Below are 18,393 nucleotides of genomic sequence, written 5' to 3' on the forward strand. Positions count from 1 at the left end.
CCCCCCCGATAGGTGTTAAAAAAAAAACATCGACTTTGTGCGTCACCTGTTAATCCAGGTTAAAACTGCAGCTCAGTCTGGATCGTGTGCCGGGAATAAAAACACTCTTTGGCTCCTGTAAGGTCAGGTTTCCGTTCAGTAAGACGAGAGCAAAATGGCCGGATACGGCTCCGTTGCTAAGTAACAAAGCCAGAGCTGTGAAGAGTTGAGGTAAATGAACATAAACGGCGAGCTGGTGATCATCATCATCATCACAGCGTCTCATGAGTTGGTCACATCAAAGTAGCTGATTCCCCGTCTCTGAACTTTTTGTTTAAGTTTCTGATGAACTAATGAGGCAACTTTAACTCTTAAAAGGTCGTCGTCAGCGGGGATTATTTACACCTGACATTAAAACTAACACTTTATCCAGCATTCCCTTCTTTTTGTTTGCAAAGATGCATGTGTTTCTTCTTTTCAGGCAGTATGTACAGCACTTTTATTCAGCTTTCCATACTGGCCACGTCATCTTTAGAAGAATATGCCAGAAAAGTGTGTCAGAAAAAGCCTTTAAATGAAAAACTATGAGTCTGCACTGGATATAACACGAGTAGATGTGAAGGTGAACCGGCAGCCTGATAAATCTCAGGGAGCATCTCTTCAGCATGCGGCGGTGCATTGCTGTTCAGAGACGGGGACGCAGCAGGGATCAATGTGGGAGCTCCTGGGATTTGACCCTCCAGCATTAGCATGCTAATCTGTCGCAGCTAAGCAGCAGAAAACAAGCTCGTCAATAGAAATCATTTCTTCACAAATGTTTTCATAAATACGTCACCTATAACATTATAATGTAAATGTAAAATCCAAAGGATGTCATGGAGAGAACATGGAAACACCAACTGGCCTATGTACATTATGACAGATTAAGGATGCATGCTGAGAGATTAACGACAATCCCAGGAGCTCAACCACTAAATAAATACATCAATAAATTAAAGACACTATAGTTTTTCTGTCTGTGGTCGTCCTCTGGCCGTGCCACAGATTCAGGGAACATCGCCCCCTGCTGGACAGAGAGCTGCGGTGCGATCAGAGGTGAGGTCTTATTGCCCTGCCGCCCTGGCCGCCCTCTGCTGCTCCAACATGGACCTGAGTGCCGGGGACAGCATGGTGGGGGCCATGGCTGGGCTGAAGGGGCGTAAAGGGTAGTGAGCATGTTTCCCTGGGACGTAGACACACTGGAAGTATCTTTGGCCTGTAAGGAGAATAAAACGAGCACATAAGGGACAAATAAGTCTGTATTTATATATCAGACTATGAAGAACCTGCAGAACCAGTCTGGGACTGTACTTTCAGCCTGTCTCACCTGGTTTCTTCTTCTCTGTGATGTTCTCTTCAGTCTGAGGCTCTTCTGCAAAAAACAATCAAATAAGCTGAGATATAATGTTCAGCTGTATCATGTGAGGAAGAAAGCAGAGTGTGTGCATGCATAAGAGAGGGAAAGGACGGTGATGTCTCTGTAAAGAAGACTCTGCACTAAGTTTAGAGAAATTTTACATTTACGCATTTAATCTGCAAACATTTGTGAAGAAGCCTTTCAGTAACTGAGGGTGTTTATTATGGAGACATGGAGAATATGGAGTGGAAACTTCACGTAGTTGATCAAGTTGATCACACATGAATTAATTTCACACTGAACTCACAACGGCTTCATTTTTAAATCTGATGCTGCAGATTAAAAGAAAACTTTGATTTTCCTTTTGTTTGGGTGAGTAGTATGCCAAACCACAAGGGGGCAGTGATGTTTTACTTCCTCTTGTGTTCCCTCCCTGTGTGACTACCAAGCGGCAACCTTCGGGGCTCAAAGTTGAAGCCCATGCGGAAGTGTCAAAACTTGTAATTCACGCTGCAACAGCTGGGGGTTGGCTCCAAAAGCGAGTAATTTCCCATAGACTCCCATGTTAAAATGGCCGATTTCACAGCAGAAAAGAACATGTTTACGGCCTGGTACAAAAAATCGCTGTGGTCTCAGATGATAGGTTCTCTTCTAGTGTCAATTGTAGGGGGGGTGAATTTTTTTACAACTCACTCGTTTCAATTGTATTCGGACTTAAAATTACGCCTAATTATGGGCGTTGCCGCTTGAGTGACAGACAGTTGACGTATCACAGCGTGAGTTTCCTGCTTCCACGATCGCCCGAACCCCTAAACCCCGCTCGTGCCCCCCCTCTTTGTCCATATTCGGAGTTTTAGTTGACGTGAAGCTGCCAACATGGCGGCGGTCATCACGTCCCGGAACCTCCCACTGAGACTCAAAACGGCTCTTCAGAAACAAACGGGTGACGTCACGGAGGCTCTGTCCATAGTTTTTACTGTCAATGGTGACTACCTGCCCTGCTCTGATTATGTTCACCTGTGTCTCCTGTGTCTTCCTTCTTTGTTTTCTTTGTCAGTTTGCATTTATGTTCTTTGGGTCTTTTGTTTGAACTTTGCTTTTGGGTTTTGTTTAATGTCTCTGTCTTTGTGGTCTGTGTGCTCTTTAAACTAAACTTAACACAACACATGATGCTACACAATCAATGGAACTCCTAAACTATCTTTAACTTCAGCCCTTCAAACCAAAGAAGTGATTTTTCTTAGAGAAAGAGGAGGTTCTGTGTCAGAAGTCAGGAAAATGTGAAGTCACTCGGGGCAGTGGGAGGACAGGGGAGGGTGTTGATAATCCACCGGATGACTCGATATGAAGTGAACGCTAATACCCCAATTCAATGTATTTGGGTTCATGGATTGAATCAATCCACTTAAGTATTATTGTTGCCGTATCCATCAAAGGCCGTAATCTCCTCCAGTAATTTCAGGCAGCCCAAAAGGCCAGTAATCTGCTCTCAATCAGCTCATCTCATTAAAAACTATTTACTTATTAATGTCATTAAAATGAACGTCTCTTCATATTGACTGAACCGGTGGAAAGATGGTGGAAATGAACTGAATACCTCAGGCCTTACAGGAAGCTCTTTTCCCAATCTCTATTAACAACAAGTATTAGAGATTAAACATGAAGTGTGTCATTTAACTTAGCTGCTCAAACAAACACTGAGAACTCATTTACTGATTCATCCACAAGGCTTCATCAGTTCATTCAAATGCCTGCAAGTGTTGCTCACACTTAAGTGACAGGATATCACTCCTAAAGTGTGTAAGTAGCACTGTTGGCTTGTGAATAGGTCCAACTGGCTGTAGCTACTGCTCTCAGTGTAAACAGTATTGTAGACCATACTGTTTGATCCTTGACTCTGTCACCCTACAGCTAAGGTGTAAGTAGCACCCTTGTTTATTTCTAATTAGCATTTTTGCTAACACACCCCTGGGTCCTTTGTCTCTCCCATGCTATAACCACTGTGTAAATAGGATCCATTTTTATTCCACTACTTGTGAACACAGGTTTTGGCCATTTACACCTGGGTCGACCTCTTTATAGTGAGGGTGTAAATAGCACCATTTGATATTCCATCCAAACAGCAAATAGCATTGTTGGCTGTAAACACATGGTCCTATATATATATATACACAGTCCATGGCTGTGCCACTCTGTAGTCAGGGTGTGAATAGCATCCTTGGTTATTCTGCTTTGGGTGCAAATTGCATTCCTGTCTATGGACACCAAGGAGTGACCATAACACTGTACATGTGGAAAATACTCCACTAAAGACCTGATGAAGCCTCTTAAAAATCTGCAGACAGTGTTTGTAAGTCTTCAAGTCTAACTGGAAACATTCATGTGTTCACACTTACGAGCCAGTGGTGGTTGCTTCCCTTTATCTGTCATTTGAGAGAAAAGAGAATCTGATCAGTGTCAAACGCACACATCAAAACATTCCATTCACTTCCTAACATCACTCTGAATCTGTACCTTTAGTCTCTTTGGCAGATTTCTTTTCAGCCTTGCCTGTGAAAGAGGAGACATCCCTGTTACAACCTGTCAAATAGCTCGCTTTACGTGTGGTGTACATTCAATGTTCCTGCCATATTATTCGCCTCTCAGTGTAATACCGCTCAACGTCTTTTTACAATAAAACCTCACCTGGCATGCAGTATCCTGCCTGCGCCTGAGTCCTCATTCTACATTTCCTGACAGTACTGTAGAGTACTGAGTACTTCAAGCACTCCAGTCCTTGTCTCCTGCAACTTTATATCCACTGTGTAACTAACACCACTGATTATTGTTGAGTATATACATACACCTGTGTCCAAAACAAGGGTGCAAATAGCACCATTAGCTATTTCATCCCAGGTCCCTTAACAAATGTGTAATGACAGCATCGGCGCTCAGTCACCTGACTCTGGTCTGGCAGGTTTCTTGTCTCCAGCCTCAGAGGTCACGTTCGCCTTCCTCGCAGTGTCCGGTCTGCTCCTCAGTCTGATTGGCTGTGGACGTGGTTCTGCTTCTGGTTGACACAAATGACACTGAACCAAACTGTGGTGCAGCACAGACACGCACACAAACACTAGGAATGCCTGTACGGGGGTTCACCTGTCTTTGCCGTCTTCACTTTGCTCTTGACGGGCGACGCTGCTGAGGTGCAGAAATCATTGGTTTCTGGTCATAAATGATGTTTGACTTCATGCAAATGGAGGAACCTCAGCTGTTACCTGTCTTTTCTGGAGCTGGTTTCATCTTCTGTCTTACGGCTGCTGGTGCTAACACAATGAGAGAAGAGGATTTGTTTTCTTAGTCCAATATAAGCTTCTCCTTCACACCAAAGAGGCGGAGTCTGAGTTTTGAAAGATCTTCTGACCTGTTTTACTTCTCCTGGGAGCTGCAGCTTTCTCTTTCTTTGCAGCTGCCTCTGCACAAACACACACATTATATTTAGTAAAACTGTGTGCGTATTTTCAGCAAAGCCTGCATTATTGTTCACATCATTGTGAGTGTGAGCACGTGTAAACATGAAGTACCTTTCTTGGTTTTCTCTTCAGCCGCTGCTGCCTCTGAGGGGATAAATGCAGAGAAATATTCATCAGATTTAATTTTCCTTAGTTCAAGCGTTCATATAGCACATAGTGTGATTGTACATCAGCATTATGTTGCTAAGTGCTTAATGGATCTAACAGTACCTTTATCTGCAGCAGCAGCAACTTTGCTTTTCTTCTTTTCAGCTGCAGATGATGATGATGATGATGATGATGAGCATTAATGATGGTTTAGAAATACTTTGTATGCACTCATGAAATAATCTGTACCTTTCTTGGTGGACACAGGCTTCACTTCTTCCTCGACAGCCTCTGATTCTTAAAGGAGAAAATTATTTTTTTTATTTTATACAAATATTTTACAATTCAATAAACAATAAAACGTCTCCTCACCCTCAGCTGGTGCTGCAGCGGCCTCAGCATCGACAGCTGGAGCTTCAGCAGCTTCAACAGCTGCAGCGGCCTCAGCTTCGGCAGGTGGAGCTGGGACCTGGGGCTGAAGTGGGGCCTCTTGTTCTGGGTGCTCGGCCGGTTGTTCTGGCTGAGCTGGTGCTGGCGGAGGCGCCATCGCCGGCTGCATTGGTGGATATGGCTGATAATGAGCAAACAGCGGAGGTGGAGGTGGCTGCTGCTGATACACAGGCTGAGGGGGAGGAGCTGACGGGTGGACGGTCAAGACGGGAGCAGCCGGAGCTGAAAATAAGAACAATGTAATGTTTATCTTCCCAACTCAAGATGAAGGAAAATATGAAAGGAACAGCTGATGTGGAAGAAAATGGGACACCTGACACGGTTGGAGGAGGGTACGGACTGTCAGTGACAATGTGATGAACTGAAAGACAAACAGGTCCGGCAGGTAAACAGCAGAGGACACACATCCACGCAGCACACTGTGGTGATGTTACTCACCATACCAGCCAGGTGGCGCTGGGCAGTAGACCGGTGCAGGTCTGCACGGGCCGACTGCAACAAAATAAGACCCACATAGGAAGTTAATAAGAGCTTAATAAGAGGTTAATAAGAGCTTAATAAGGGGTTGATAAGAGCTTAATAAGCGGTTAATAAGTTTTATATTGTAATGATAAAAATGTGCTGGTTGTTACCGTCTTGGGCAGATTCTGTGACCTGTTCTGTGTGTTTGGTTTCTGGTTCTGTCAATAGAGTTAGCATCAATGATCAGTGATCATTACTGTTGATTATTGATAATACTTTATGTGACGTATGGCAGAATGGAACACGTACCTACTTTTGGGGTCTTGGTCTGAGTCTTCTTCTCTTTCTTGGCTTTTGGGAGTTAAACCATTAAAATCATGATAAAACTGTAAATGACAGACAGCTCTCCTGGTTCGTGAACTCAGCACTCGAGTGATGCTAATTTTACATCGTACCTTTGAAAACAGGGAACTTCCTGATCCTCCTCATCTTTGTCTCCAATCCTGTGATTCTTGGAAGAGCTGAACACGATGCAGGTGAATGTTAATAAATGCAGCAGGTTTTTTTATGACAATGATGATATAAAGAAGATAAATGTTACCTTGGATTTTAGGCTTGTCAGAAGACGTCACAGCTTTTGGCTCTGGAAATAAAATGCATTAAAAAAATGGCTGCTCAGCGAATTAAATGAACTCTACTTCAACACATCACAATGCTTCATTAAAGGTAGTTTGGTGGTTTTAAATTCTAATCATACAAAAACTTCATGTTACCTTTTTTCCTTCTCACTGCAGAAACTCTTCTGGGACCCTCTGGAAAATTGAATAATTTAATTATTTAATTCATTATGTACTACAAAATGGTGAACTTCTAGAATGTTACAACTGACAGAAGGACACAAACCTGCATCTACAACACCATCATAAAATTAAACATCATTTTATTACAAGGTCCCAAAAACCTGCAAAAAAAGGCGTCCCACATTTCTTAAACCGCCGTGCTGATCCAGGGCACTATGACATGACATAAAACTACATGACACAATAACGCATGATGAAATGCAACGCAATACACAACAGGACAACACGATACAGCGTGACGTAACAATCTTTTGATAAGACAGTAAGCTAAAGAACGATACGATACGATACGATACGATACGATACGATACGATACGATACGATACGATACGATACGATAAAAAGAGTAACATTAGAGGACGAGCACCAACCTTTTTTCTCTGCAGCCTTGGACTCTGTGGCCTTTGCTTCCTGCACGCAGGTACACACTGAAACCACAAAGAATAACATTAGTGCTACTCTGAACTCACAATAACACAACGGCCCGCCCACCCGCTCTGACCCGTGCTGTCAATCTCCGGTGCCTCCTCTTCTGGCTCAGGCACCGGTTTGATCACATCCACCGTCGCCTTCTCCTCCTCATCGTCTTCTTCATCATACTCCTCTGTCTTATCTTCAGGTTCTTCTACAGACTTCTGGGACTCGGCTGTTGGCTCTTTGTCTTCTCCTTCCTCATCTTCCTCCTCCTCAGGAGCAGCAGGTTGACTAGAGACTGACATGAGAAAGTGGCTCTAATACAGATTACAGCATTATTTCTATGGTTACTATTTTCAGTTTTGTTTTATTGGATGTTCCAAGTCATGTGACGCAGGTGTACTTATAGATTTAAAGGCCAGTTTCAGCTGATGTGAGACTTGGTTAGCATGCACCTCCAGATAACATCCCTCCTTTGTAAGTTGTGTTTACAGCTCATTACAGCAGCATTGTTATCATCTTCATCATCTTCACCTACAGCCCCTGCCTTCTCTTCTTCTCCCTCCTCCTTGTCATCATCTTCATCAACCTCTACTGCAGATGATGCTGGTTTGTAATTGTTGCTGCTAATAGCTAAACAGCTAGCAGCAGCTAGTCTGTGTCACCAGTGTCTTTATTAGTAATAAACCTCACCACTTTCAGCCTCTTCAGTCTCATCTTCCTCATCATCATCATCATCAGGCTGTTTAAGCTCCTCTTCTTCCTCATCCTTGTCTGCCTCAGTCTCTGCTGCCTCCTCCTGGACAGAGACTGTAGCTGCAGCTGCTACAAATACACAATGACAGTATCACCACACTCTGTGATAATGATAATGATAAATGATAAACACCTGTCAATCAATCAGTAATTCTTGTAATCAATGCTGGACTTTACCTGCCAGCAAGACTTCATCAACTCCATCATCATCCTCCTCGTCTTCATCCTCATCGTCGTCTTCATCATCTTCTTCCTCAATGGTGATGGACTCAGGTGAGATCTCAACGTTAGGCTCATCTTCATCAGTGATCATTTGATCTTGATCAACAGTGAACTCAAATGAGCTTGTGTCAACACCTTCATCATCATCATCATCTTCATCTTCATCATCATCAGAGGTGTCACTGAAGACAGATTCTTCATCTGTTTTCAAAGCAATGTCATCATCTTCATCACCTAAGACTCCACTGTCTGTGCTCTCAAAAAGAGGAACCTCTTCCTCCTCCTCTTCCTCTTTTTCATCAACACCATCATCATCTTCATCATCATCGATGCCCTCTTCAGTGACATCATCAAGTTTGGCATCTTCAACGAGATCAGAGAGGACGTCTTTGTCAAGGTCGCTGTCAAAGTCTTCCTCGTCATCTTCATCGTCTGCAAAGTGTTCCGAAGAGGCTACAGAGATGTCCTCGTCTGATTGGTCCAGATCATCGTCATCCTCATCAGTTTCCTCGGTAACTTGTACGTCCTTTTCCAGGTCTTCATCCTCATCATCTTCAACAGCAGGCAGAGGAGGTAGCTCTTCCTCTTCTGCAAGTTTCAGAACATCTTCCTCTTCATCGCTAACAGCTCCAACAGGAGGAAGATCCAGGTCATCTTCACTGTCTTCTGCAATGACATCATCGCTGTCAGATGTCACATCTTCAGCTTCATCCTCCTCCTCCTCCTCCTCACTAGAAAGAAGTTCTGACTCACTGACGTCTGAGGTGTCGGTGAACTCATCATCACTGGTTTCATCTTCCTCTTCATCTTCCTCTTCATTTTCATCAGACAGAGTTACATCTTCATCGCTGTCTTTGCTGTCAGCAAGAACATCAGATCCAGAATCAGGAGACGCAGCCGACTCTTCATCCTCTGAGCTGGAGATAGGTTCAGGAGAATCTTCATCTTCATCTTCATCTTCATCGCCATCTTCAGCATCGTCTTCATCATCTTCAGCATCTTTAGCAGCTACAGGTTCCTGAGCAGACTCCTCTTCATCTTCATCATCTTCACCTACAGCCCCTGCCTTCTCTTCTTCTCCCTCCTCCTCATCATCATCTTCATCAACCTCTGCTGCAGATGATACTGGTTCTTTCTCATCTTCTGCTGCCTCAGCAGCTTCCTCCTCCTCGTCTTCAGTTTCTGCCTCTTCTTCAGCTGCCCCTTCCTCCTCTTCTTCCAGCGTTAATGCCTCCTCCTCCTCCTCCTGAGCATGTTCTGCTTTCTCTTCTGCAGCTGCTTCTGCCTCCTCTTCCTCGTCCTCAGCTGCTCCCGCTTTCTCCTCCTCCTGTTCTTCTTCCTCTGTGACTTCTGCCTGCTCTTCCTCCTCATCAGCTTCCTCTGTCTCCTCCTCCTCTTCCTCAACTGCTCCTACTACTACCTCCTCCTCCTCTTCCCCAGGTGTTTCTGCCACCTCTGCCCCCTCCTCTTCCTCAGCTGCTCCTGCCAACTCTTCTTCCTCCTCTTTAGCAGGTGCTGCCTCTTCCTCCTCCTTCTCCTCCTCAGCTGCCTCTGCCACCACTTCCTCTTCTTCAGCCGCTGATTCTTCCTCCTCCTCATCTTCAGCTGCACCTGCCACCTCTTCCTCTTCTTCCACAGCTGCTGCCCCCTCCTCTTCTTCCTCTTCATCTGCTGCTCCCTCCTCCTCTTCTTCCTCCTCCTCAGCTGCTCCTGCCACCACTTCCTCCTGTTCATCTGCTGCTCCCTCTTCCTCCTCCTCCTCCTCCCCCTTTTCTTCCTCCTCCTCAGCTGCTCCTGCCACCTCGTCCTCTTCTTCTTCATCATCCTCCTCAGATGCTCCTGCCACCTCTTCCTCTTCTTCAGCAGCCGCTGCCTCCTCCTCCTCTTCCTCCTCCTCAGCTGCTCCTGCCTCCTCCTCCTCTTCCTCCTCCTCAGCTGCTCCTGCCTCCTCTTCCTCTTCTTCTGCAGCTGCTGCCTCCTCTTCTTCATCTTCATCTGCTGTTCCCTCCTCCCCCTCTTCCTCCTCAGTTGCTCCTGCCTCCTCCTCCTCATCCTCCCCTTCCTCCTCTTCAACTTCTCCTGCCTCTTCTTCCTCCTCTTCAGCAACTGCTGCCTCTTCCTCCTCCTCCCCATCTTCCTCGTCCTCATCTTCAGCTGCTCCTGCTATCTCTTCCTCTTCTTCAGCAGCTGCTTCCTCCTCTCCCTGTTCTTCCTCCTCATCTTCAGCAGTTCCTGCCACCTCCTCTTCTTCTTCCACAGCTGTTTCCTCCTCCTCTTCTTCCTCCTCCTCCTCCTCTCCCTCCAACTCTTCCTCCTCCTCCCCCTCCTCCACTTCCTCCTCTTCAAATACTCCTGCCTCCTCCACTTCTTCCTCGTCCTCCTCCTCCTCTCCTTCCACCTCTTCCTCCTCCTCCTCTCCTTCCACCTCTTCCTCCTCCTCATATTCCTCCTCATATTCCTCCTCATATTCCTCATCTTCATACTCCTCGTCCTCATCCTCTTCTACCTCTTCATCTGCTGCATACTCTTCCTCCACTTCATCTCCTTCTTCCTCTGCTTCCTCCTCTTGCAGCTCCTCACCTTCCTCTACAACTTCAATCACAGGTAATTTCTTTTGGGCTTGCATCCCTACGACTGAAAGAAACAGGACGAAGCAGGATGAAGTATTCTTTCTTTTGTAATCATATAAGGTCATCGTCCTCATAATCTAAATGTGAAGCAGTGAATGGAGTTACACACCTTTATTTCGAGATGGTAGAAACTCGCCTGTATGAAAAAACAGAAAGAAATTCAGAATCAGCGCAGATAAATAACACAAGAACTGAGCGTGCTCTAATTCAACAACCAACAACTTAAGTTTAGGTTAGTAACTTTAGGGTTTAGGTTAGTAGCAGCAGAGAGTTGGTTAGAAACAGACAACCTTTCAATAGGTTTATTATATTAGAGCAGCTGAATGATTTCTTCTGTTATTACCTCTATTAGTCGACTGTTACAGGGGGCAGGACTCATCAGTCATCATCCAATAAATATGTATAATATAATACCTTTTGTTTTCTTACTCGTCACCTCCACTTCCTCCTCCTCCTCCTCCTCCTCCAACCAACGTGCATCTTTGAGATGGTTCACAGATAAAGTCAGCCAGCAGAGTAATAATCACGTCTCTGATCCATGTTTCAAAAGTCCCTCAGCCACAGATTTAAATAAAACTGAGAGTGTTCTCTTTGACTTGTCTTCATACAGTCAGAGCAAATACAAATACAGTACATGTGTTGTCCTTAGTCAGCAGAATGCCACTTTATAACTGCAGGAAATTATAATTACACCTGAAATGAGCAACACATGTAGTGCAGAGCAACACAAAGAAGCAGCAAGCAAAGCTGTTCGTACATCAGCATGAACTGTGCAACAGGAAGTACATCCAAAAGCTGCTTTACCTTTTTTCCTCACTGCATAAAGAGATCCTGGAGAAGAAGACGAAGACATTACTACAAGCACTGAAACCTCTGCATGTCAGCATGTGTGTGTTCCTGTACCTTCATCTTCATCAGGAGCAATCAGGTTGGCTGCAAACTTCAATATGACACCAATCACGTTCGCTGACTCCTCCACCGCGTCGTTCACCGCCTTTATGGGGTCTGAACCAATCTTAGTGATGCCTCCTGGTGGAGAGTGAATGTACGCACACACACAAAAAACAATGTTTAGTTTGAGTGGAGAGCTCCTGGATGGTGATGACACATCCACATGTGCTTAGTGCAGACACAGCTGTCATCCCCCAAGACTGAAGGGAAAACTGGTTAAACTGGAACAGAGGCTCACAGGTAATCCACCTTCCAGCTTAACCGCCTCACTGGACCTTCTGCAGAGCAGCAAGCAGTCCAAGCCCTCATTCAACAATCTGTAATCAAACTGATACAAATAATGTTTGCTTGAAGATTTAAAAAACGTGTTTAACTGCATGTGATTTTTAATTTTGGACTTATATTTGATGAAAGAGGGCCTGTGTTCTCTGAACACCTGCAAAAACCCTGGCTGCACAAAGCCGAGTATACACAATATGGACAGGAGAGCTAATTTAGAGACACGATGCCTGATGTTTGTGCGAATCTGTTCAAGTTCAAGCATTCCAAGACATTTTTTTCAATCCTGCTGTTGATTTGTCCAAGATTTTTTTCAGGAAATAGGCAGGAAACATTGAAAAATACACATCACGGTACATCCGAACATCTACAATACTGACAGCACTTTAGCAACCTTCTTCCTCTGAAGGACCACTGCTAACATTAGCAGGCAATGTTAGCTGGTTAGTATATATTGTAATCAGCTGCTTTGCTGAGGGGTTAGTAGCCAATAAGGTGCATCTTGCCTCTACGCCCTGAATCCTTTAAAACCTTCCTGATGCCAGGAGGTGGGCGACCTGGTTGGATGAGAAACACAGTAAGCAAAAACTTTAAGCACAGTGGGTGAGGCAACAACAAAGAAAGAAAGGAAGTGGGTGCATGAGGAGGGACGGGTGAGTTAACATGTTCATCATGGGATGATGAGGGATGAGGGAAGATGTCACAGACTATGAGAGGGTGCTCAGTTTGAAGATGAGGTGATTGATTGGATGTGAAATCATATGATAACAAGCCTCCTCCCACATTTACACAGAATGGCAGCCTGGACGAACAGCCTGGGTGTTGGAGGTAAACAATGATTAACAGAGGACCCAAGACTGAACCTTAAGGAACTCCACTTGTAACAGGAGAGGATTCTGAGCTGGAGATGTTAAATATCTCAACATTCCACCTTTAAAATGGCAGATTTTTCTCCTGAAGTCAAGGACCCAGTGAGCTGACAGCTTAGGCCCTGTTCACACTGAAGTTAATCCAGCTAGAGTAGGATTGTATCTGTATAGCCTTTAAACTGGATACGTTGAGACCTATTTTCAAATCTGGCTCTCACACACGTGTGTCCACGCTCAATCCATCTTAATCTGGCTTGTTTGAGGTCCTCCAAACCGCTAGGTGGCGCCTCGTAGTATACAGTCTGTCTGTTCAGGCCACGGTGGAAAATAAACTCGGGGAAAAGCTGTCGTAGTTCGACGGTTGTTTACATACGGCTTTTGTACGCGACCCGGACACTGTCCCGGTGAACCGGAAGTATCACGTCGTAGCCGGATTCGCTAGCTGCATTTGCATTCAGACCTGAGCCACATTTGAGCCAATCCAGCTAGATCCACCTCCGAGAGGTGGATTGAAATCAAGCTGGATATAGCCGGATTCGCGGTGTTCACAATATTACAGTATATGCAACGAGAGCTGCTCATCAACGGTCATAAATTAGCAGGTAAGGGAGGGATGAAGGGGATTGTTTATGGGGTTAAACAGATGAGTGGTAGAAGTGAAATTACATATTCATGCAGTGCTGTGTTTTTAATATAATGGAGTGAAACTAAGCCTTCGCCTACAACGTAACGATGTTACTGAATCATACAGAGAAGTCACGTTAGTACAGGTTTATACCAAAACATGAGGCGCCTCCACTGTAGACGGTGTTACGTGACATTTAGGATCAGAGTGAAATAAACAGACTGATAAATAAATATGTTGCATGTGAACAGATGGAGGAGGAATGAGCCTCATTTCTGCTTATTTTCATCTTTTACCTGGAACACCTGCAGCAGCGGTCCAGCCGACCTCCTTGTAATGCTGCAGGATTAAAGTGTGTGCTGGGAATAATCTGGTCAGATTAATGTTCTGCATGGTTAGACAGCAAACTGTGACCCAAAAGGCTTTTTGTAATGTTATCGTACATAAAGATAATTTCCAATTTGTTCTGATCTACAGACATCTGATCCTTAATTCCACTGATTCTTTATTTTTTTTGATTATTGTGACCTGAGTTTGGAGTCTCGGGTATCAAATGATGTTGTGGCTGGACCTAATTAGCCAAAGTAGCTCAAATAATGCTAATGGATGAGCCAGAGCAGCCACAGGTCTGTGTTTGCTTCATGATCAGTACTGGTTAAATGAGGTGTTACTTCTGTACCTGAAATGGTCTTGTAGTCTGTTAGATCAAACATGATGACGAAAACACAAGTCCAGGTAATAATGAGAGCCAGGACTAAGATCCAGGCCAGCGGGGAGCTGAAGGTGGAGTACAGCTCATCTGTAAAGGTTTTCTTGGACGTCCGCGCAGCCGCTGACCCAACGTCTCCGTTCTTACTGTCGATGACCATGGTGGTGGTCAACGACCGCCCTGAAGGGGAGAAAAACAGGACAGACAATGATTCGGGTGGACAGCATTAAAACAAACAAATCATGACCTTACTTCTTACTTCTATTCTCTAAAACAGTTTTTTTAAAGGCAACAATTCTTTGACTTAGTGTTTTGCAAACACATTTTAGAGAAATGATGGAGTATGTAAATTAATTTTCTGGTTACAGACTCGTAAGTTAAAGGTAGGGGAGGAGATTTTGAAAACTCAGCGAGAGTCAGCCAGATTTGGAAAGTAAACACACACCCCTTTCTCTCGGAGCTCACCCCGAACCCACGCCTCCCAATCACATGGACGTGCATCACCTGAAGACGAGCTGCGGTCTGTGACTTCGGCCATCATGCACGTACCTCTCTGGTGCGCGCAGAGCAGGAAGAGAGTGACAACCAGCCAATACTCCGCGCAGGGTCGTTTGATGTTTTTAGTGTTTTATAGCTTCCACAGATGATTCATATTCTTCGTTTTAATGTGAAACTGCCGAACTAATTGGTTGCTATTGGATTGTAAAGAGAAGTTACACTAATTTAACAAAAAGTGCATCAGAATGAAATCTCGTAAACACAAGATTGGATGACATCCTGCTTTCATAAAGTCAACAAGAAACAGGCTGGGGAATGCAGGTAATTAAAGCTAGCTTAGTTATCTTGTATAAAACAAGCCGGAGTGATAAAGCTAGTAGTGGCTAAATTATAATGAATCCACAGGCTACGTTGCATTTTAAACCATGTGTTTTTAGTCTTTTGTTGTTGACTGTTTGATGAGGACACAACATAAAGAGTTAAAGAGTCACAGTCTGATGGTTAAAGTCACTGCGGCTGCATCAGAGCACCTGCTCGCTCTCTTCAGCCTGCTGTTGGCAGCTACTGTAGGCTGCTGTTACTGCTGACTCAAACAGCTTAGCAGCACACACACATAGTCCCTGTTTAACCACAGTGCTTTGATTCCAACAGGTCCTTTCCTGCAGAGCTGCTATACGTTTCAGTAAGTGTGACTAAATACATCTTTTTTTCATATTGCAATAGGTGCTCCTCTCCTGAACCACAGTATGATTACATTACATGCTGAATATGTGCACAGTACCACAGCAAAACTAACCAGTGTATAAGTAAACACACTCACAGTAACGTGCAAAACAATACAATAAAAGTCAGTAAATATGTCAAATTCAATATATAAAATAACCCCTGCATATGAGTCTAACTGTTATGCGGTAGCTCCATGGTTCAAACTAAGATCAGCAGTGTGTGTCGAGGCTAAAAGTGATCACCAAACAGTCAGAGGTAGCAGCTAGCTGTCACCCAGCTCAGCTTGCAGCTAAAGGAAGAACATCTTTTGAAAGTAACAACAAACAAAACAGCTGCTGTATTATCAGGATGATCTGAGATACACATGTCCAAGTTATGATTCTATATAAACAAACAAAGATTCTGAAGTGTGTAGTAGAAGTAGGGAGCACTGGCTACTAGGCAGGCGGGCTAACAACAAGACATAAAGTTTATGCAGCACCTGAAATCCACAAAAACACAGAGGCCCTTAAATATGTGACATCTTGTGTAATTTGTCAGTCTAGTGATGGTGTCTACTGACCCACAGTCACAGTGATCCTTAGAAACCCTCGTCTTAACCCATGGAAAAATACACAGAGGATGTGACAGTTGCCTTTTTCAGAAGAAACTCTCTGTAAATGGCCTGATCGTCCATCCAGGCACAATTCCTCCTTTTATGGCGGACCCTGTCTTTGCACTGTTGCTCTCACTCGGTATCCATGACAGCTCGGCTTAGTGCAGTTATTAGGAGCCACTGGTTGCTGTTAGGTCAGAATACAGTGAAGTGTAGTCTTAACATTTGCCTAATGAACGCACAGCGCTGAACTAAGCAGAGTAGAGACCTTTAAAAGTCGGATGGGACGAGCGGACACAGCGGACTGTACATTTCCTAGAAGGTCGCGCTGAACGTGAGGAAGTGGCTCAATACTAAGAAGACACAAGCAGAATTTACAGTTTTGTTCCCACTTTTTCTACCTAGTTACTCAATTTGACCATTCTGTGCTTTGTAAACAGACTTTTAGTTGTAGTTAGTGAGCTGTTACCCAAAGGCTTGTGTGCCATTCGTTCATTTGATGTGCAAAGGAGAGACTGAAACTGTAAAACTGACTGAATAGATCATGGTAATAATCATGGTCTCCCCTCGTCCTTTCATATTGCGACTCATAATGATAGTTCACTGCCACTCACCTCAGTCTGTGGACAATATGTAGAATCATAATAAAGTAATTATGTTTTCAGATCAATAGCTAATTTAAGCTCAGGGTGGACTTTGTTTCTGTTAAAGTTGGTCTATGGTATCGATAAGTCGATGAGGAGAGAAGCACTCATCTTCATTGTGCTCAGGCTTTGTGCACAGCTCTCTTCCACCCAGTCCCGTCCTCACCAGGAAGACATAACATGAGCGTTGTGTACGTAGTTCTCCAGCTGATCTCATGGGGGCAAATATTCATCACAGAAGTCGCCAAAAATGATGACTGTGCCAGGGGTTTGTGTGTTTTTAGAAGATCTTCATGTAACCCCTTACTCTGCCTAACATTAATCAGCTGATTTTAATGCTAAATGATTAAACATTAAACTCAAGAGCAGGTGAAAACAAAGCAGCTCACTGAGTCAGGGCGGCTCGAACCTAGAAGCATCACCCCCCAGCCTGCCTCCTATATCAGTCCCATCACAGGATGATGTCGGACAAATCCAACATCATCCGACTGGACGTGTCTGTCTGGTCGTGGTTACATTTGTGTTAATATATATTTAACATAAATATAATAATTTGTCACATCAGGTGAATCTTATCTTATTATTGACAAAGTCTGGTGTTTATTCTTGAAGATGTTTTAACCCAGACTAGGATCTTTCCTGAAACCTGAGCAAGTGGTGTAAATACCTAAAGAAAATGCAATCCATTAGTTTCATTAACCAAACCCTACGGAAATTGGATGTATGAGGAATTCCTTACTGTTGGTTTACTCCTCCACTTTTGCACGCGCCCGTATAATCCCAAGAGGACGTTTAACCGTCCCTAATACTCATGCAGGCTCCTCACTGGTGTGTAATCATCCATCCTACAACTGCTGCCCCATGTTTAACCAGCAGGTTCAAACAGTATCACCAACTGGGTCAGCTAGTGTGGTAAACAGGAGTCAGTGTTGGTCATATACAGCACCGTACGGGGTCTATTACAAATAGCAGTTACAGGATAGCAGCATATTTTTAGACACTTCCAGCCACAGATAGCACAAACACAAACCCTACGTTACCTTCAACTTCAGCCATTGTGTATAAAGTTCCAACAGTTAATCCCTGGTTCGGATTACGTTGCCATGTAAACCAGTCGTTCTCGTTAGCTCCTCTGCAGCATTTAATCCCACCGTGCTGAGGATATGTGGAAAAAGTCTTCTGGCCAACACAGAAAGTCTGAAAGACTCACAGAGCTGACGGATGAGGCCGAGGCAGACAGACGGAGACCAGGGTGAGTTGGTCTTTGCCCTTTGCTGGGCTGCGATTGTAGATAGTGCAGCTAGCTTGCCCCCACCAACACCACCTCCAGACAGAATTAGATCACCCACAGGGGGCTGACGGGCGATGGAAGGGAAGGAGAGATTGGAAGGTAACTCAATCTCAGCAGCCACCAACCATTGCTGCTTGAATCACATGATAGTGTAGACACACAACACATAAACAATGGATCAAACTCGACATGTGGAACGTCCAGATCTTTTTATTTACGTGTTAGGAAAAAAGTCTGAATCTTATCATGTACAGTTCCATTCACACCATGTTTCAGAGCCTCGGTCCCTCAGAGTTATTCTTAGAACGGCACGCTGCCACTGGTATTCTGCTTCGCCTTTTTAGGCCAGAGGCGTGACCTTAACCCCCCCCCCTCCATGTTAACTAATCCCTCTCCTCCAGACCTCCACCCTTCAGAGAGTGAGTAAACTAGAATGGCTGC

At 44.4% G+C, this 18,393-nt stretch overlaps 1 protein-coding gene across 1 annotated transcript; it reads right to left on the reverse strand.

Moving 5' to 3' along the window:
- Nucleotides 1–9: 9 nt before the first annotated feature.
- LOC114429105 (probable serine/threonine-protein kinase kinX) lies at nucleotides 10–17,995 on the reverse strand. The gene is made up of 30 exons (XM_028397953.1): nucleotides 17,702–17,995; nucleotides 14,169–14,378; nucleotides 12,502–12,552; nucleotides 11,669–11,794; nucleotides 11,570–11,596; nucleotides 10,875–10,901; nucleotides 10,147–10,769; nucleotides 8,091–9,456; nucleotides 7,851–7,982; nucleotides 7,246–7,455; nucleotides 7,115–7,171; nucleotides 6,657–6,695; nucleotides 6,485–6,526; nucleotides 6,339–6,404; nucleotides 6,193–6,234; nucleotides 6,054–6,101; nucleotides 5,860–5,913; nucleotides 5,735–5,782; nucleotides 5,344–5,643; nucleotides 5,221–5,268; nucleotides 5,095–5,136; nucleotides 4,936–4,968; nucleotides 4,776–4,826; nucleotides 4,630–4,677; nucleotides 4,511–4,552; nucleotides 4,314–4,424; nucleotides 3,890–3,925; nucleotides 3,772–3,798; nucleotides 1,346–1,390; nucleotides 10–1,234 (listed from the first exon to the last, which is right to left on the reverse strand). The coding sequence occupies exons 1-30, from the start codon at nucleotides 17,715–17,717 to the stop codon at nucleotides 1,083–1,085; spliced, it is 4,119 nt and encodes a 1,372-aa protein (XP_028253754.1). The 5' UTR covers nucleotides 17,718–17,995; the 3' UTR covers nucleotides 10–1,082.
- Between the last annotated feature and the right edge of the window lie 398 nt (nucleotides 17,996–18,393).

The sequence above is a fragment of the Parambassis ranga genome, chromosome 24 (assembly GCF_900634625.1).
Source record: "Parambassis ranga chromosome 24, fParRan2.1, whole genome shotgun sequence".
In the NCBI taxonomy this organism is placed as follows: Eukaryota; Metazoa; Chordata; class Actinopteri; family Ambassidae; genus Parambassis; species Parambassis ranga.